This window comes from Nematostella vectensis, chromosome 9, assembly GCF_932526225.1.
Source record: "Nematostella vectensis chromosome 9, jaNemVect1.1, whole genome shotgun sequence".
Lineage (NCBI taxonomy): Eukaryota > Metazoa > Cnidaria > Anthozoa > Actiniaria > Edwardsiidae > Nematostella > Nematostella vectensis.
Window position 1 is genome coordinate 12,759,742 of NC_064042.1, and position 15,447 is coordinate 12,775,188.

Consider the following 15,447-nt stretch of genomic DNA (forward strand, 5'->3'; position numbering starts at 1 on the left):
GCTTTGCAATCTGTTATATCAACAAGTGGTTTCACTTAAAGGAGTGAACATTGTGTTTTGATGGCATTGAAGTAAAGCTGAAGGATCAGAATAAAGATATCTATTTGTTTCTTGAGCTGTGTTTGCTAATCTGTTTCCCTTATGTGTGGAAGTTTGCGTGTTTTGTTGAGGGGTTGGTTCTGCTTGTTCGATTTGAAACTTGTCAAAGAACCTGAGCTATTATTTGGATAAAGAGTAGTTGATGTCACCCTGGATGGATGCATATCTTTAAGACCATTTATCTCTTAGACTGATACCTGAGTATCTTCATCTTGTTGTGTTTATTTTGCAATTATGTTCTTTTTTTTTTGGTCGTGGATACTTCTCGGTACAGGCCGGTTGAGGGGTCAATGTATTAAAGAGCACGGTTGCAATTTTGTCATCCAGGCCCGTAGCCAGGGGGTTCGGGGGGTTCGGACGAACCCCCCCCCCCCCCCCCTACTTGAAGGTCCGCTCAGAGCAAACAAAAATATATAACGTTTGGCTGGAGATATACCGTGCACATCAATATATCTTTAAAATGACTATAAAAATCTTTTTATAATAATTATCTTTATTATTATTGATATATGTTAAAAAGCGAGAAGAGGGGTATACCGGAAATTTGGTCCCCTGAAATGGAAAAACGAACCACCCCGCTCCGGGGCTACGGGCCTGTCATCCCAGCAAAGTACCAAGCGTGAGAAAGCATCCATTTCCATCGGCTGATTTGGTTTAAGTTGCAGTATGAATTTGGCTAATAAAGCAACGAATTTGTCTTCCAATTTGATCAGATAAAAGCACCCTGATATAAATTACTACCACAATGTTAACTGTTGATCATATCATTGAACACTATAAATACATCGTTTATATTAGTGAAACATAGTTACACCCTAACTATCTATCATTGTGTACAAGGTGTCATTTGTCGCGATGATATCCTATAGGTCGAGCGAATAAGCGTGCCGAAACATCTATTTTTACAACGAACAAGATTCTCAATTCTATAAAATTAGTATAGCTGCAATTTTTTTGGAGACACTTTTTCAAAAAGCAATAATTCTACGGGACCCCACGAATAAAACTCTCAGATATGGAATGATTATTCAAGAAGGTTCCACAAATGTTAGGGTTACATAAAAGTTTGGTAGAATATTAGGACAAATTCGTCTAGTGATGCTTGCAATTAATAACAAAATAATTATTAGTGTAGTTTTTCTTTAAATTAAAAGGTTAGTGAGGGAACTAAAAACTCACGAAATCTATTCTAGGAGTGCAGCGATACACTTATTTTTTATAAGAACGTCCAGCCTGAGATTTCACAAAATTTTTATTATAAAAAAAGAGTGTAACGCCAGTTTCGCTTCTAAACCCGGAGAGTCTGGGGTTCGAATACGGGCCAGGGAGATCGTTTCTCAAACGTACTAGTAATTACCGGGAGAGGTACCAGGGTCCCGGGAGAGATTTCGGGATGCTTTCCCGGGCGAGGAAAAGCGTTTCTCAAAGCTAGCGGTAGTGTCCCGGTTGTTCACGGGCTCCCGATAAGCAAATTATAATTATATAAGTCTAGTGAATAGATTGGCTAAATAATTAATAATGAATTCAAATAAAAGTCCTAGATTTGTCGATGTCTGTAGACAACTGGCACCTCAAACTTTCCTGTGGCATCGGCACATTTCGAAAAAGACAAAGAACAAGTAAATAAAATATCATTTTCTAGCAAAACTTCCAATAAATTAGTAAAGCTGTTTAAAATCTTTCAGGAGCGCGGTGGCAGCTAAATTTCAAATATTTGGACAGAGATGAAACCAGATTGGCTGGTGGGGAATTTTATATAATAATGGGAGCCATGATTGGTTCACTTCTTACCGGGCAGTGAAATGGTTTTCCTCAACCCACTAGACACAACAAATGGCGAAATTTAATAATGAAAAATAAAACACCAAATTGGATATTTTAACTTGGCTAATTCAAGGTGAATAGTTTTTTTCTATAAATTCAGCTGAAAATATTAGGGAAAACATTGTTTGTGGTATTTTTGATTCCCGGTAAGTTTATAAATTTACGGGAGCCTTGAACGGACAAGTTAGCGGGATTTTTTTCGGTCCGAAGATAGCGGAAGCTGGAGAAACACCTGAAGAGTTTATCGGAAGGGGGGGGGGGGGGGGTTGCCGGGTGTCTTTTCCGGGACTGTCAGAGTTTATCCGCGTTTAGAAAAACTACCCCCAGGCCATTCTAAGATTCTTTCAGCAGTGTGGAAAACTGGCTCTCTACATTTGGGACAGTTCCTGTCATTTCTATGTTTAAATAATCATATATGCAACCATTGCTCATAGTTCTAAATATCGAAACGTTTTTTTTTTCAACTTTATTATTGACATTCTTTCTCTGAGTTAAACCCGTTGCTGTAGATCCCCACAATAACACCAAAATAACATAAATACACAGATTTCAATTTAGGTTGCACCCCATGAATCAATGTTTCGTAACCCGAAAGGTTCATGGGTAACGTATAAATGGCTGAATCTCTTAACGCAGTGTGAACGTGTGATTTTATTTACGCTTCCTTTTTTCGATACCCATGAAGCACTGCGTGTTACGACACGACACGATTCTTAGAGTGTAACCTTAATAGGTGTATGTATTTTCTCTTGATAACATAATTGTTTCCTATGTAACGCTAAAATTACTTTCGTTAACAGTTAGGGGGTCGAAATTAAAGGGGTTAGAGGCTTTATGAAAAGACATTATTACATCATTACATTTTAGTTTTGTAAGATAGATCTAAAACTGCATGGTCTGCAGCGCGAGAACGACATCGTGCAAAAAAGAGTGACGAGAAATGCAAGACTAGTTTCGGTACCACGCGGTTAAACCAGCCTCTTTTTTTTTTTTTGAAATGGCGTTTTCTTACCGGCGAAATGTCACTTTTTGGCGAATCCTAGGCTAAGGCTATAATATTCTCCCTCTCATTATCATACAAATCTGTCATCTTTTGTACAGTATGTTTTTAATGCTGTGGTCAAAACAGCTACTGAAGTCAGCCTTTCGTACCTTTACTCGAAAAATTCAACACTACAACTGTGTTTGTTTTCGCCAGAGCACGCGCATGCGCATACGATACGAACTGTCTCCTGGCTTATTTTGTGGAGAGGGTGGGGGGGGGGGGGGGGGTTGGGTCTTATTGCAACCTGGGCGGTAGCAAGCATTTACGGTAGTTAGAAAAAGAAACGATCCAGTACTGCTTCTTTGGGCTATCGCTTTACTTATAAGTATATTGCATGAGTAAATCGCTATATTGCACGGCCCGTGGAATTACCGCGATTTCAAGAACTGTACGAACTCTGTGTTTTTCTTGCTCTCATCGCCGGATATTTTTCATCAATTTTTGCCGCTACCTTCTGAAGTCTGGCAACAGCCGCTGTCTTCAATATATGTCTTCAGGATATAACAACATAATTTATTCGTTTTTACATATGAATTATTTACAGAAATCTCCTACCTTCTAGCCCCAAGGCAGCAGAGCCCTGGACTCTTCCCCATGAACCTGAAACCACACATGAAAAATTATTTGAATGCTATTTTCAATCATTCACCTCATTAAACCACGTGTAAACAACGCCATTGTTGGCGGACACTGGCGAGACGCTGGCCCTGTAAAGGCTGTGCTTTCTGAACACCCTTTTGGAATGGTGCTGGGAATGATATCAGCAGCATTTCCTGACATTAGCGCCCGGTTTGTACGGGGCTTAAGTCGACTCACTGCGAACACTAGAAGAATATTTCCAATTACTGTGGAACCGACAATTTGGTATCTAACAGTAACGAATCTTGGCAAAATCTCTAGAAAAAGAATTCGAATAAACAAACTTTGGCTATAAGACTAAAGCAACATTACAGGGAAAAAATTGAACAACCTAATTACCTTGAAAAAACTAACCATCCAAAATCGAGCATGCTCCAATAGCATTGACTACACGAACGACTTTACTAAAAGCGTTTCTTTCGATCATTGATTAGTGAGGAAACAAGAGTTGAGTTAGAATCTTGCGGGAAAACGGTTTATCGGTAAGCTTCGTGCTTAAATGGACATATGCGCCAAACAAAGTCAGAAATGATTAACTAATTTTATTTAGCTCCTTGATACCACCATGCTTACGCAGACCAAATGGTTTTCTTTTCCAACTAATAGATGCTTTTTCTCAACTAATAACTGATCATTTTCAACTAAACGCTGCGTTTACAAGGGAACGCTGAGCAAGCACGTGCGTTATCTTACGTGTGACATCCCTTTGCAACTGCGGGGGACTTTTCTTTTGTTGTTGTGTCTGCCGTGTCAAAATAAATTAATGATCGGCCATAATTGCTTAAAAATGGCCGAAATAGCATAATGTTACTATTAAGTAATTCATTACTTCCTTCTTAAGTCCTTCCTTTATATATTTCATTTGTCTTTGGGAACAATTTATTGATGATAGTCTCGTTCTATCTTTTCACAAAGAATTTTAAGAGCCATTTTGGCCACAATTTTGTAGTTTTATTCAAAATTGGAATACGAACATAATAAGATGAAATTTTGGGAAAAAAAATCTTAAAACAGGGTTTTAAACTTCATTCACCAAAATTAATACAAGGTCTACCAAATGAACCGATGAAAATGGATGCTTTCTCAGACTTGGTATTTTGCTAGGACGACAAAACCGAGGCTGTCAGAGACACTTTGATCGACTCGATCGGAAGTTTTGTCCTATTTGTTACCACGTCTCTATTTTCGTCAATGAATGGAAATTGTTCATTTCGATACGTGCGATCACAGTAAGGCAATGATTGGTAACCTTCGTGGTCATAGAAACAGTTAAACATGTCCCCCAGTGAAAAACATTTAGCTTCGGGCTAGATAATTATATTCCTTTCATCTATCTATCCTTTCAGATATTTTTCATGTTCTTTTAGTACTACTTTTTTCCCTTGTGAGTACGGCGATCAGGCGCTCTGATTTTTTCCACACATAACACAAGTGTTAGCACAGTTTTCAAATTCAATCCACTTATAGTCGAAGTAACATATTTATAGCCGCAATTTAGATATACGTCTTCCATGTGGGTTACGCGACCTTGACATGACAAAAACGTCCAGTACACGGAACAACATAAGAACAGCAGTTGTCATTTTCGGCGGGGGATATTCTTATTATTTTTAGTTTTATTTGACTTTTGAACTCCAAACCAAATTGAAATCCCTTTTTTCTTGGATTGTTTTATTGATGAAACGCGCAACTATTAGGTTGTTTTGGAGACTTTTATCCCTAGGAAAGAATTACTGTATTATCATATCCCCTGAAGGACTCCCTTCTCTCCAGTCTGTGGGCGATTTTTATAAACAAATCCGGCATGCTCGAAGACCCAGAGGTCTTTGCAGACGCCATAAATGACTCTATGGCAGAAGAACTCTCTCCGGGTGACTTTCGCGGCCAAAGAAAGAAAGCAATGGGTCTTCAAGCATGCAAAGTAAGTCAAGGGGGGCATAGAAAGAGAGCGCTGGGTCTTCGAGCATGCAAAATAAGTCAAGGGGGGGGCATAGAAAGAAAGCAATGGGTCTTCAAGCATGCAAAGTAAGTCAAGGGGGGCATAGAAAGAAAGCGCTGGGTCTTCGAGCATGCAAAATAAGTCAAGGGGGGGCATAGAAAGAAAGTGCTGGGTCTTCGAGCATGCAAAGTAAGTCAAGGGGGAGCATAGAAAGAAAGCGCTGGGTCTTCGAGCATGCAAAGTAAGTCAAGGGGGGGGGGCATAGAAAGAAAGCGCTGGGTCTTCGAGCATGCAAAGTAAGTCAAAGGGGGGGCATAGAAAGAAAGCGCTGTGTCTTCGAGCATGCAAAGTAAGTCAAGGGGGGCGTAGAAAGAAAGCGCTGGGTCTTCGAGCATGCAAAATACGTCAAGGGGGGCGTAGAAAGAAAGCGCTGGGTCTTCGAGCATGCAAAATAAGTCAAGGGGGGGGGGCATAGAAAGAAAGCGCTGGGTCTTCGAGCATGCAAAATACGTGCTTAGCATGCTAAGCATGCATGGGGAAGGAGGAGAAAACCACTCGATGGTCTTATAGCTACTATTCGACGTCGAGTGATATCGAAAAAAAAAGCATAAGATCAGATAACTGAATTTAAACAAATTGTTGAGCGGAATTTTGCAGGTGCGTTTGAGCCAAGTATTGATTCTAGAGCAGGAAAAGCACATGGCTTAAGGGTAGTGTTGCCTGCACACAAATCAATGATAAAATCACAAAAATATGGCTCCCGTGTAATATCGCACCATCACCATAATTGTGATGATTAGAAGTCTATAGAAAAATATATTATAGCAGCTCAACATTGAATAAAAGAAAAAAAAATGGGTTTAAAAAATGGGAAATGAGAAAGAAAAGAAGAAGGAAGGAAGGGAAGAGAAGAAAGAACTGTAAAATCTAAGAACGATTAAAAAAACAAAGAAAGGAAATCAGAAAATTTCTATATAGAAAAAGATTGGAAAAAAGAAGAAAGCAAAAAGGAAAGAACAAACTGGGGATGAATTTGAGTGCATTTACGAGATGGTTTAGTACAACCAGAAATACAAACAAAACTAACAAAACGACCATAAATGTTTTGCAAAACGTCAAAACGAGACAAGCTTTATTGGCATGCTAATTTGGCAGATTTTCTAATCCAGAGGAAACGTCTAAAAAGACCAATAATAGAAATACAATTTGCGTGAGCTCAATTGAGCCGATTTCACCAAATTGAGCAGGAAAAGCAGGAAAGTTGTTTGTCAACAATGTATCGTAAAAAGTATGTTTGTGAATTAAGACGAGAAATGGAAGTAAGACAAGAACAATAGGATATTACGAACACAGTGGAAAACAATGAAAGGAGAAAAATGCCTAATCTACTTCCATTTTGTTTTGAACAATTAATTATGTCAATACTTTTAAAAAACGAAAAAAAATTCGTTTCAATAGGGAAGCGTGGTGTTTATAATGAAATTAACAGGGACATCATTCGAGCTATTAAACTGCTCAATTCATTTATAATCTTCTGTTTTTATCGCAATTTCTAGAGAGACTTAGAATTTGCATGCAATAAAACAATAAGCAATAATTTCAAGTCTTACTTATGAATAATAACCATTTACAATACTCTCGAAAATCACAACTAATATTAAGCATGTCAGGCCTCCAATTTAGGCAATTCTCTGCAGTTAGCACCAACCACAAGCGGAACAAGACCATTGAAAACATTGTAATAAATAACACACGGATTTCACAAAAATTCATCTCAATTATTGCCCTCTTTTATGTACAAACATGAACGAAAGGCAATCCATCTTACCTTGAATATTATCGAGGGGTTTTTCGCACTCTCATTGTATAATCCTGGCCGCGAGGATGATTTTGATAACTCCGACGCAAATACGCAATCTCCGTCGCAAAGTTTATGAGCGACCTTTGGCGCTACAAACAACGCCTACAAACACGAAACCCATTCAGTAAAATACAGTACTGCTGTGTGCCCTCAATCACAAAAAGGTTTGAAATGAACAATAGAAACAATGCGGATATCATTTCCACCACGGCACATAATATGAAATTCAGATCAATTAAATTGTCTACTAGAGGGGGATGCTGTAATCATGACAGGCCGTCACTAATCTGGAATTATACGCATTATTAATTCCAGAATAACCGATTCTTAATCATCCTGGAGTGGAAATTAACCAGAAGTGTTACGTAACTTTATATTTTTTCTACGAAAAGTGAGAATACCGCTTCATTCTAGTTGCGATTCCCGCCGATTCATATTACTATAATAATAGCGCAAAAAATAGGTTGCAACGGGGGCTACCCAAAAAGAGTGAGGCTTCAACGCAGAAAAATAGCATAATGCACTGATTCGGAAGGTGAAAATATTCAAGAATAAGCCGGGAATTGATTTAGGTGTTCAACCCATCTGTCTTTCTCAATACTTCGGGATTTTTATAAGGAGGAAATTCTAATTCCACAATAGGAGTAATCAGATTACTGACAACGAACGTACATGCTTCAAAGTGACAGATCTGGATACAACTAAGGCAAAAACCAAGCCAGTATTCGCATTATGTATTTATGGTAAACTGGGCTCACCACCTTTTATCATTCGAGTTGATTGAAACCAAGAACGGAACACCAAAAACATACCGTTTAGAGGTAAGTGGTTCAGGAAGACCGAGAAAACCCACACACAACACAAACAGATTATATGGCAAATCCCTTTTAGATTTACTCTCCATTAAAGTAGCAACTAAATACTTTTTTATTTTGAGCTAATTAAAACCTACCCAAGAGCGAAAGGAGGAATATTTCACTTACCTTGATTATAAAAACACGTCAGCTGAGCCGCTCTGCCTATTAATATTTTTTTTAACGTGGTAGTGTTTTCCAGATTTCAGTTGACCAAAAGAATAACGTGAGATGAAGTATTTAGTTTACTAAGGGGATGGCCCATATCTAAGCACATTTGGTCGTTAATCTAAGAGCATGATAGAGGAATGAACAGAGATGTCGAAGCAGGTGGTCATAGTGTGGAGAATTCAGCGGTCGCTCTAAATTAACTCAAATATTCCCGTAGAGGTAATTGTCTAGTCTCCCGAGCGTTGAAATCTAGAAATTCCATAGAACAGTTTTGAAACCTCAAACGTAGTACTCTGTGCTCTCGTATCCGTAGAAATCATATCATATTTTTGTGATCGAATTATTTTGATATACTTAAAAAAAAGTATAGTAGTTTGCAAATGTGTAACAATGAAAAATAAATTTTCAAAAATTCCTTGCAAACTAAATTTAAAAAAAAGTACAAATTAATAACGTAAACTTGTACCATAGATTTGTAACTTTACACTCCAAATTGAATATCAATAGGTCCAAAATTTTTCCTAGAAAAAAAGGAAAAAAATGTTGTTGTACTTTTATGCATATGTACTTGTAATAGTAAATCGTTTAATCCGAATTTTCTTGAGAAGAAAGACCATATCATATTACATTGTGTCTGGCAATATCTTGGCAAAAGAAGTAACCATATTAAGCATGTATAAAAAAAACTAATATCTTCTTATCATGGACTTTTGTTTTTTTCAAGAGGAAAAAGCAGTTATTGTTCAGGACAAAAGCAAACAGGTCCATCATGTATCTACGTGGCAGCCGTTTTATGAAGAATAATTTCAAGACAATTTTAATACAAACTAAAAAGGAAATTGCTAACAAAAAATTCTAAATTTAAATTGAGGTTAGGCTGTCTTTATGTAAAATACTGACTATAAACTCACAAATTGAAATTGCTTTCAAACATACAGACACTTTTATAGAAGTGATGGTACGCTTGTTTACATAGCACGACGATGTTTGTGATTTCTGTGAATAGGCCGTTTTCATGTCAAGTATGCCAAATATTCTCTTGTCAGCACATTCGAAGCAGTTTACTCCAAACTAATTACTGCTTTTCTAGGGTCAACAACGTTACATTAAATTAAAAGGTCTGAGATATATTAAGGTTAAATGAGATATGAAATGGAATTAAAGATATGAAAATTTGACATAGAAACAAATCGAAAGAAATCATGAAATGGTACCATGTTGTTGCGTCAGGCGGCGAACTCGATCGCCCAGGGAGATGACTGCTGGTTAAGCAAAAATGAAATTAAAAATACTAAAAAGTTAGGATCAATGATATACAACTATTTCAATAAGAGTTATCCGAGCAAATGGCGAATGGCAAATTGTAGATGATAAATGGTAATTGCTACTTGTGTGTATAATCATTTGTAAGAAAAGGTTTTTACAATTTCCTAAATTTGACGAGTACCCTGATATATTTTTCGATAGTAAAACAGTTGCCATTTGAACCGACAACGATTTTTGAAAAAGGTTATGCAAAATATCCCTTAAACAGACTTTTATTTTAAAATCAGCTAAAATAATGATCGAATCAATATAATTAAATAACAGACTGCAACTAAAATACCGTTGATATTATCATTTTATATTTTCCTATAAGCGCCTTCGCATGTAAACTCTAATTAAAAGAAGAATCAAAATTCATTTTCTTTGTTGAGAAAATTTTTTTTACCGTCTTGTGAAGAAATGAAATACTGGCGGCAAGATTAGAGTTGACTGACCTGTGAATTGCAATTCAGGACGTAAAGCTAAATAAAACAATGAAAACACACCCAAACAGCAAATCTAAGAGTTTGGGGTAAAAAAAATTTCAAAACTTTAAATTGGCAATTTTTTAAGCATACCACTTACAATGCTATTTATTAAGAATCTGTTTTGTTTTTTTCTCAACACATATTTGTAAATCCCCCTTTTGTTTGAATCGGTGAGATTTGGCGCGGGCAGCGTGAACTGATCGGGTATCCTCATCACCTTGGGCCTAACGTCATTTCCCATTTCATTCCTTATCTTGATGAAATAAACAAGTAATTAAAGTAAAAACCGGCATTTTCTCCTTGGGGAAGTATAAATCATGGAAATTCGAGCATGCCAATCATGTAAAAACGGACATTGCAAGGAGGATTTTTCACAAACTTTCTACTCACTTGTGACACAAATTCGAATCAGGGCAGGAACCCGGAAAAAATCCCAAGCGCTTCCAATAAATATAAAAATAATACGGTAAAATATGACCATGTGCGTCGCCCACACGCCAGTCAACCAAATTTGTATATGAAAATCGAAACAAAAAATGAATATTTAAACAAACGATTTTAGTGCAGACGAGCTGCGAACCTGGGTGATACAAACAGGTGATAGATAAAAAATCACGACGCGCGCTACAGTGGCCACCAAAACAAAGTTAGCCATGCGACGCGCGCTACCGTGGCCACAAATACAAAGTGTTATAGTGCGACGCGCGCTACCGTGGCCACAAATACAAAGCGTAATAGTGTGACGCGCGCTACCGTGGCCACAAATACAAAGCGTAATAGTGCGACGCGCGCTACCGTGGCCACCGATAGAAAGTGTTATAATGCGACGCCCGCTACCGTGGCCACAAATACAAACTGTAATAGTGCGACGCGCGCTACCGTGGCCACAAATAAAAGAGTAATAGTGCGACGCGCGCTACCGTGGCCACCAATAGTAAGTGTTATAGTGCGAAGCGCGCTACCGTGGACACCTATGCAAATTGCGTGACACCGCGTGTCTTGCTGGACACGATACGCAAGTCGCGAATCGTAAAGACACTGGATCTGATTTGCGTGACACTGTGTGTCTTGGTGGTGACGATTGCACGAGTCGTAATGTAAAGACACTGGATCCGATTTGCGTGACATTGATTGTTTTGGTGGCCACGATAACGAGAGTAATGTAAAGACAGTGGTTTCCTTTGGAATATTGAAACACCTAATCATTTGATTATCATTATTTTTCATTAAAAGATTGACTCTGCTCTTCTTATTAAATTCCACTTTTTCACTTCACAATTCATTTTTAATGGATAAATTCAAGTGGATGTAGTTCTCTTCCTCTCTTAGCAACTAAAATGTAATCTCATTTGCATTAACTTTTACGGCAGTCATAGATTTGTCACCCGATTCAAGTCCAGAACCTTTAACACGGTATATTTATCCTCCATATACATTACTTATAACGGAAACCCCTCTAGACACGCGGTAGTTTATTCGCTTAAAACCGGTCCTTCTATATTTGGGCATCGTTTTAACAAAGCCAAAAAGCAATTCCGAATGATTGAAAAAAAAAGTTTTATTCACCAGTCATTACGTTAAAAGGCGTTTGTTTATGCTTATCTCGATATCATGTATTATCCAAACAGTCTTCTAGTTACCCCGAGCTCACTTATGCGCATTTACATATTTCAATGTGATGGGTCGTTATAAAACACACCAGCGAATCGTCAGCGAGCCTTGCAAAATGATATTACACGGCAAATTGCTTGAACAAACGAGACTAGAAGGGAGAAATTACAGGTCTACAAACATGAACTGAAGACGTAAAATCCAAAATCAACAATCGGCATGATGGTAGGCACACGTAATTTCTTACAAGTTATATGCATTTTTAAATAACATATTGTGTCATCCACTTAACAAAAGAGAGGTGAATTTATATTTTTACCGAGATGTAATTTTAAAAAATGATATGCGTAAGGCGACGATGCATTTGCACTGATTAAACAATGCCAAACTCAAATAAAAAACGAATCAATCTTCAATTTTGAAAACCACTCTTGACTTAGGACGCCACAAATGTTGGCAAGCGCCTATTAAAGTGTAATCGAAAATTTATTAATGACATAGCTACATGACAGTCGACTGTTTTGGGTAAATAGTACTGTACATAAACCGAGATAAATGGACAATTAGAGTATTTTACCCGCTTTTTATCTCGCGCAAACATTCACACGATCGTCAGAGCGATAGAAACCGATTACCCTGTGACCCTTTGGTTTTCTCCTTGGAGACTGAATACAAAAAAAACTCAAGCAACTTTGCTGTTTACCCGTAGAAAAAAATGCAAGCAAAAAAAATAATTAGAAACGTCCTCGGACTAATAACACATGAAGTGAAAAAAAACATTTATTATTGAGTGCAAAGAACTGTATTCCTAGTGACTTGTCTTACCTCTTTCATTAAAATGGCGAGCTGGTCTGTTGTTCTACTCCGCCAAATGTGCTTTCTCGACTCTTCCTTCTGTCTATAAACAAAGAAAGTAGTATCCTTTTCATATTGGCGTCTTATTGCTTTGGCTTTGCGCTACGGGAATCCTTGTGATTTAACAAACCGCACAGGGTAACATATATTTAGGAAAAAAGCAAACTAATGCGTTCCGCTATAAAATTCGGATTAATACTACGGTAAAATGACACTAAAAGATTCGAATGTATTGTCCGCCTTTTTTCTTTTTAATTCAATTTTGTTTTAGCGCTTTCCGGAGTGCTTTTTGAAGTGATTGTTACCCAACATTTCTTGCACCGGAATATTTGCGAGACAAGGGCGATACGGAACCCTGGAGCTGCCAAAATACAAAACCGAGAAATCGAAACAAAGCTGAAATCACAACAATATAAAGTATTTTCCTCTGTTACTTTTTAAATTGCATATTACGTGACACATGTTTTTTTTCTTTTTTAACACTTACCCAAAGGCCTGGAGTGTCGAATTTGAAAAAAAATTCCAATAAAAAGTCAGTACTTCTAGTTCAATCCTGTCAAAAAGGTATATGAATATCCACAGCAATGAAGGTAACTTGTTCTCAAGCGTTTGGTTGACTGTTCAGCTGCGGAGATTCTAAATCTAAAGTGAAGATAGCTGCAGGTCGACTTGTAATTGAAAACCAGCAGACACACCGTCTATAGTAGCTTGTGTGCATTTTCTTTCTATTTTCATTACAAAGATCAACAAAAGCACCGATTTGAAAAACATGCGATAAAGGCAACACTGTTTACATGAAGAAAGCGTGTGTCTGAACTCATTTATTAAGTTGATAATCTGCACTTTTGTCTTTTTCAGGCTGTGCGTGACAGTCAGCGGTTACTTTGTCACCATGGCAACCGAGGGCATCGCAACACTGCGTGACGATGAGCCCGTGATATTGAACGGTCAGCTTTGCAAAGAGAATCCTGAAATCCCTAAAGTTGTTGTTGAGAGTGCAGATAACTCGAGTTCGTTCGCAAGCTCCGTGCTAAAGGTGTTGTCTATGCAGCGCTTTTACTCCAATTCCGGGAGGATGCCACGTGACACGTGGCTCGAGAAGTACACATATCGCAGGTAACGCAACCGACGTACAGGTGGTTCACGTAACGCGCCCGGACTATCTGAAGTAACGCATACATGGCGTAACGCAACGGACGAAACGTAACGGCAAAACGTAAACATGGCATAACGTGAAATAAACAGCTTAAAACGTATCGGCTTAGTACGGGTGTGTTACGTAACGCGCAAGAAGTATGGCGAAACATAATACACATACCTAAATATGGTAAACCATGGTAAAACACCACTTGGACATAGCAAACCATAAAGCACACTTGGTAAAACGTAACAAACACATGGCGAAACATAACGCACGATCGGTAAAAGGCAACTCATAACTAACTCATAACTCATGAGCCCGTGATATTGAACGGTCAGCTTTGCAAAGAGAATCCTGAAATCCCTAAAGTTGTTGTTGAGAGTGCAGAGAACTCGAGTTCGTTCGCAAGCTCCGTGCTAAAGGTGTTGTCTATGCAGCGCTTTTACTCCAATTCCGGGAGGATGCCACGTGACACGTGGCTCGAGAAGTACACATATCGCAGGTAACGCAACCGACGTACAGGTGGTTCACGTAACGCGCCCGGACTATCTGAAGTAACGCATACATGGCGTAACGCAACGGACGAAACGTAACGGCCAAACGTAAACATGGCATAACGTGAAATAAACAGCTTAAAACGTATCGGCTTAGTACGGGTGTGTTACGTAACGCGCAAGAAGTATGGCGAAACATAATACACATACCTAATTATGGTAAACCATGGTAAAACACCACTTGGACATAGCAAACCATAAAGCACACTTGGTAAAACGTAACAAACACATGGCGAAACATAACGCACGATCGGTAAAAGGCAACTCATAACTCATAACTCATTTCTCGGTTTTTGCACACATAACGCACTGATGGCGAAATGTAAATTATACATGGCGAACATTACGCACATGTCAAAATGCAACCGGTACTGAAATAATAACCTACGTAACTAGCGGTCGCTCTCCAAACAATGTAGGCCGCCAAATAAAGAAAGCAATGAATTCTGGGAAAGGTGAGTTATCTCCAACATTCTGTGTCCCATTTACATACTCCCAAACAGAGCGACTGACGATTGGGACTGGCGTCGACCCCTAATGCGCATGACCCCATCACCAACCTCCCAGCCCCCCAGTCCGGCCTTGGAGAAGCTCGGGTCAGCTCAAAACGCACCTGACATTGAAGCAGAACCCGCTGACCTGCCGCGCTCTCGATGCATCCCGCTTGTTCTGGATCCTTCTGGAACTTTCTATTTCCTGTGGCTGCTGACTGTGTCTTTAGGGGTGATTTACAACTACTGGGCGCTCATCGTGTACGTAGCGTTTCCATCAGGTGAGGAAAGGGGCGCTCATCGTGTACGTAGCGTTTCCATCAGGTGAGGAGAGGGGCGCTCATCGTGTACGTAGCGTTTCCATCAGGTGAGGAGAGGGGCGCTCATCGTGTACGTAGCGTTTCCATCAGGTGAGGAGGGGCGCTCATCGTGTACGTAGCGTTTCCATCAGGTGAGGAGGGGGCGCTCATCGTGTACGTAGCGTTTCCATCAGGTGAGGAGAGGGGCGCTCATCGTGTACGTAGCGTTTCCATCAGGTGAGGTGGGGCGCTCATCGCATCGTGTACGTAG

General features: G+C 38.9%; 2 protein-coding genes across 6 annotated transcripts in view; one reads left to right on the forward strand and one right to left on the reverse strand.

Annotated features, from left to right (window-relative positions):
• The window catches only part of LOC5506798 (cyclic nucleotide-gated olfactory channel), a 32,952-nt gene extending 17,815 nt beyond the window's left edge, over positions 1 to 15,137 (reverse strand). The window contains exons 1-3 of one of the 2 annotated variants that reach the window (XM_032375237.2): positions 15,000 to 15,137; positions 12,662 to 12,734; positions 3,524 to 3,568 (exon numbers count right to left, since the gene is read on the reverse strand). In XM_032375237.2, the coding sequence (XP_032231128.2) occupies positions 3,524 to 3,564 (41 nt within the window). In that variant the 5' untranslated portion in view covers positions 3,565 to 3,568; positions 12,662 to 12,734; positions 15,000 to 15,137. Of the gene's footprint in view, positions 1 to 3,523; positions 3,569 to 7,374; positions 7,505 to 12,661; positions 12,735 to 14,999 lie in introns of those variants that run through there. The other variant, XM_032375236.2, reaches the window with a different exon arrangement.
• Positions 1 to 15,447, forward strand: part of LOC5506801 (cyclic nucleotide-gated channel cone photoreceptor subunit alpha) — a 28,140-nt gene that overhangs the window by 3,242 nt on the left and 9,451 nt on the right. Inside the window, exons 1-3 of one of the 4 annotated variants that reach the window (XM_032375227.2) lie at positions 7,499 to 8,228; positions 13,550 to 13,807; positions 14,890 to 15,158. In XM_032375227.2, coding sequence (XP_032231118.2) covers positions 13,584 to 13,807; positions 14,890 to 15,158 — 493 coding nt within the window. In that variant the 5' untranslated portion in view covers positions 7,499 to 8,228; positions 13,550 to 13,583. Of the gene's footprint in view, positions 1 to 7,498; positions 8,229 to 11,501; positions 12,062 to 13,549; positions 14,335 to 14,889; positions 15,159 to 15,447 lie in introns of those variants that run through there. The other 3 variants (XM_032375226.2, XM_032375225.2, XM_001627426.3) reach the window with 3 other exon arrangements.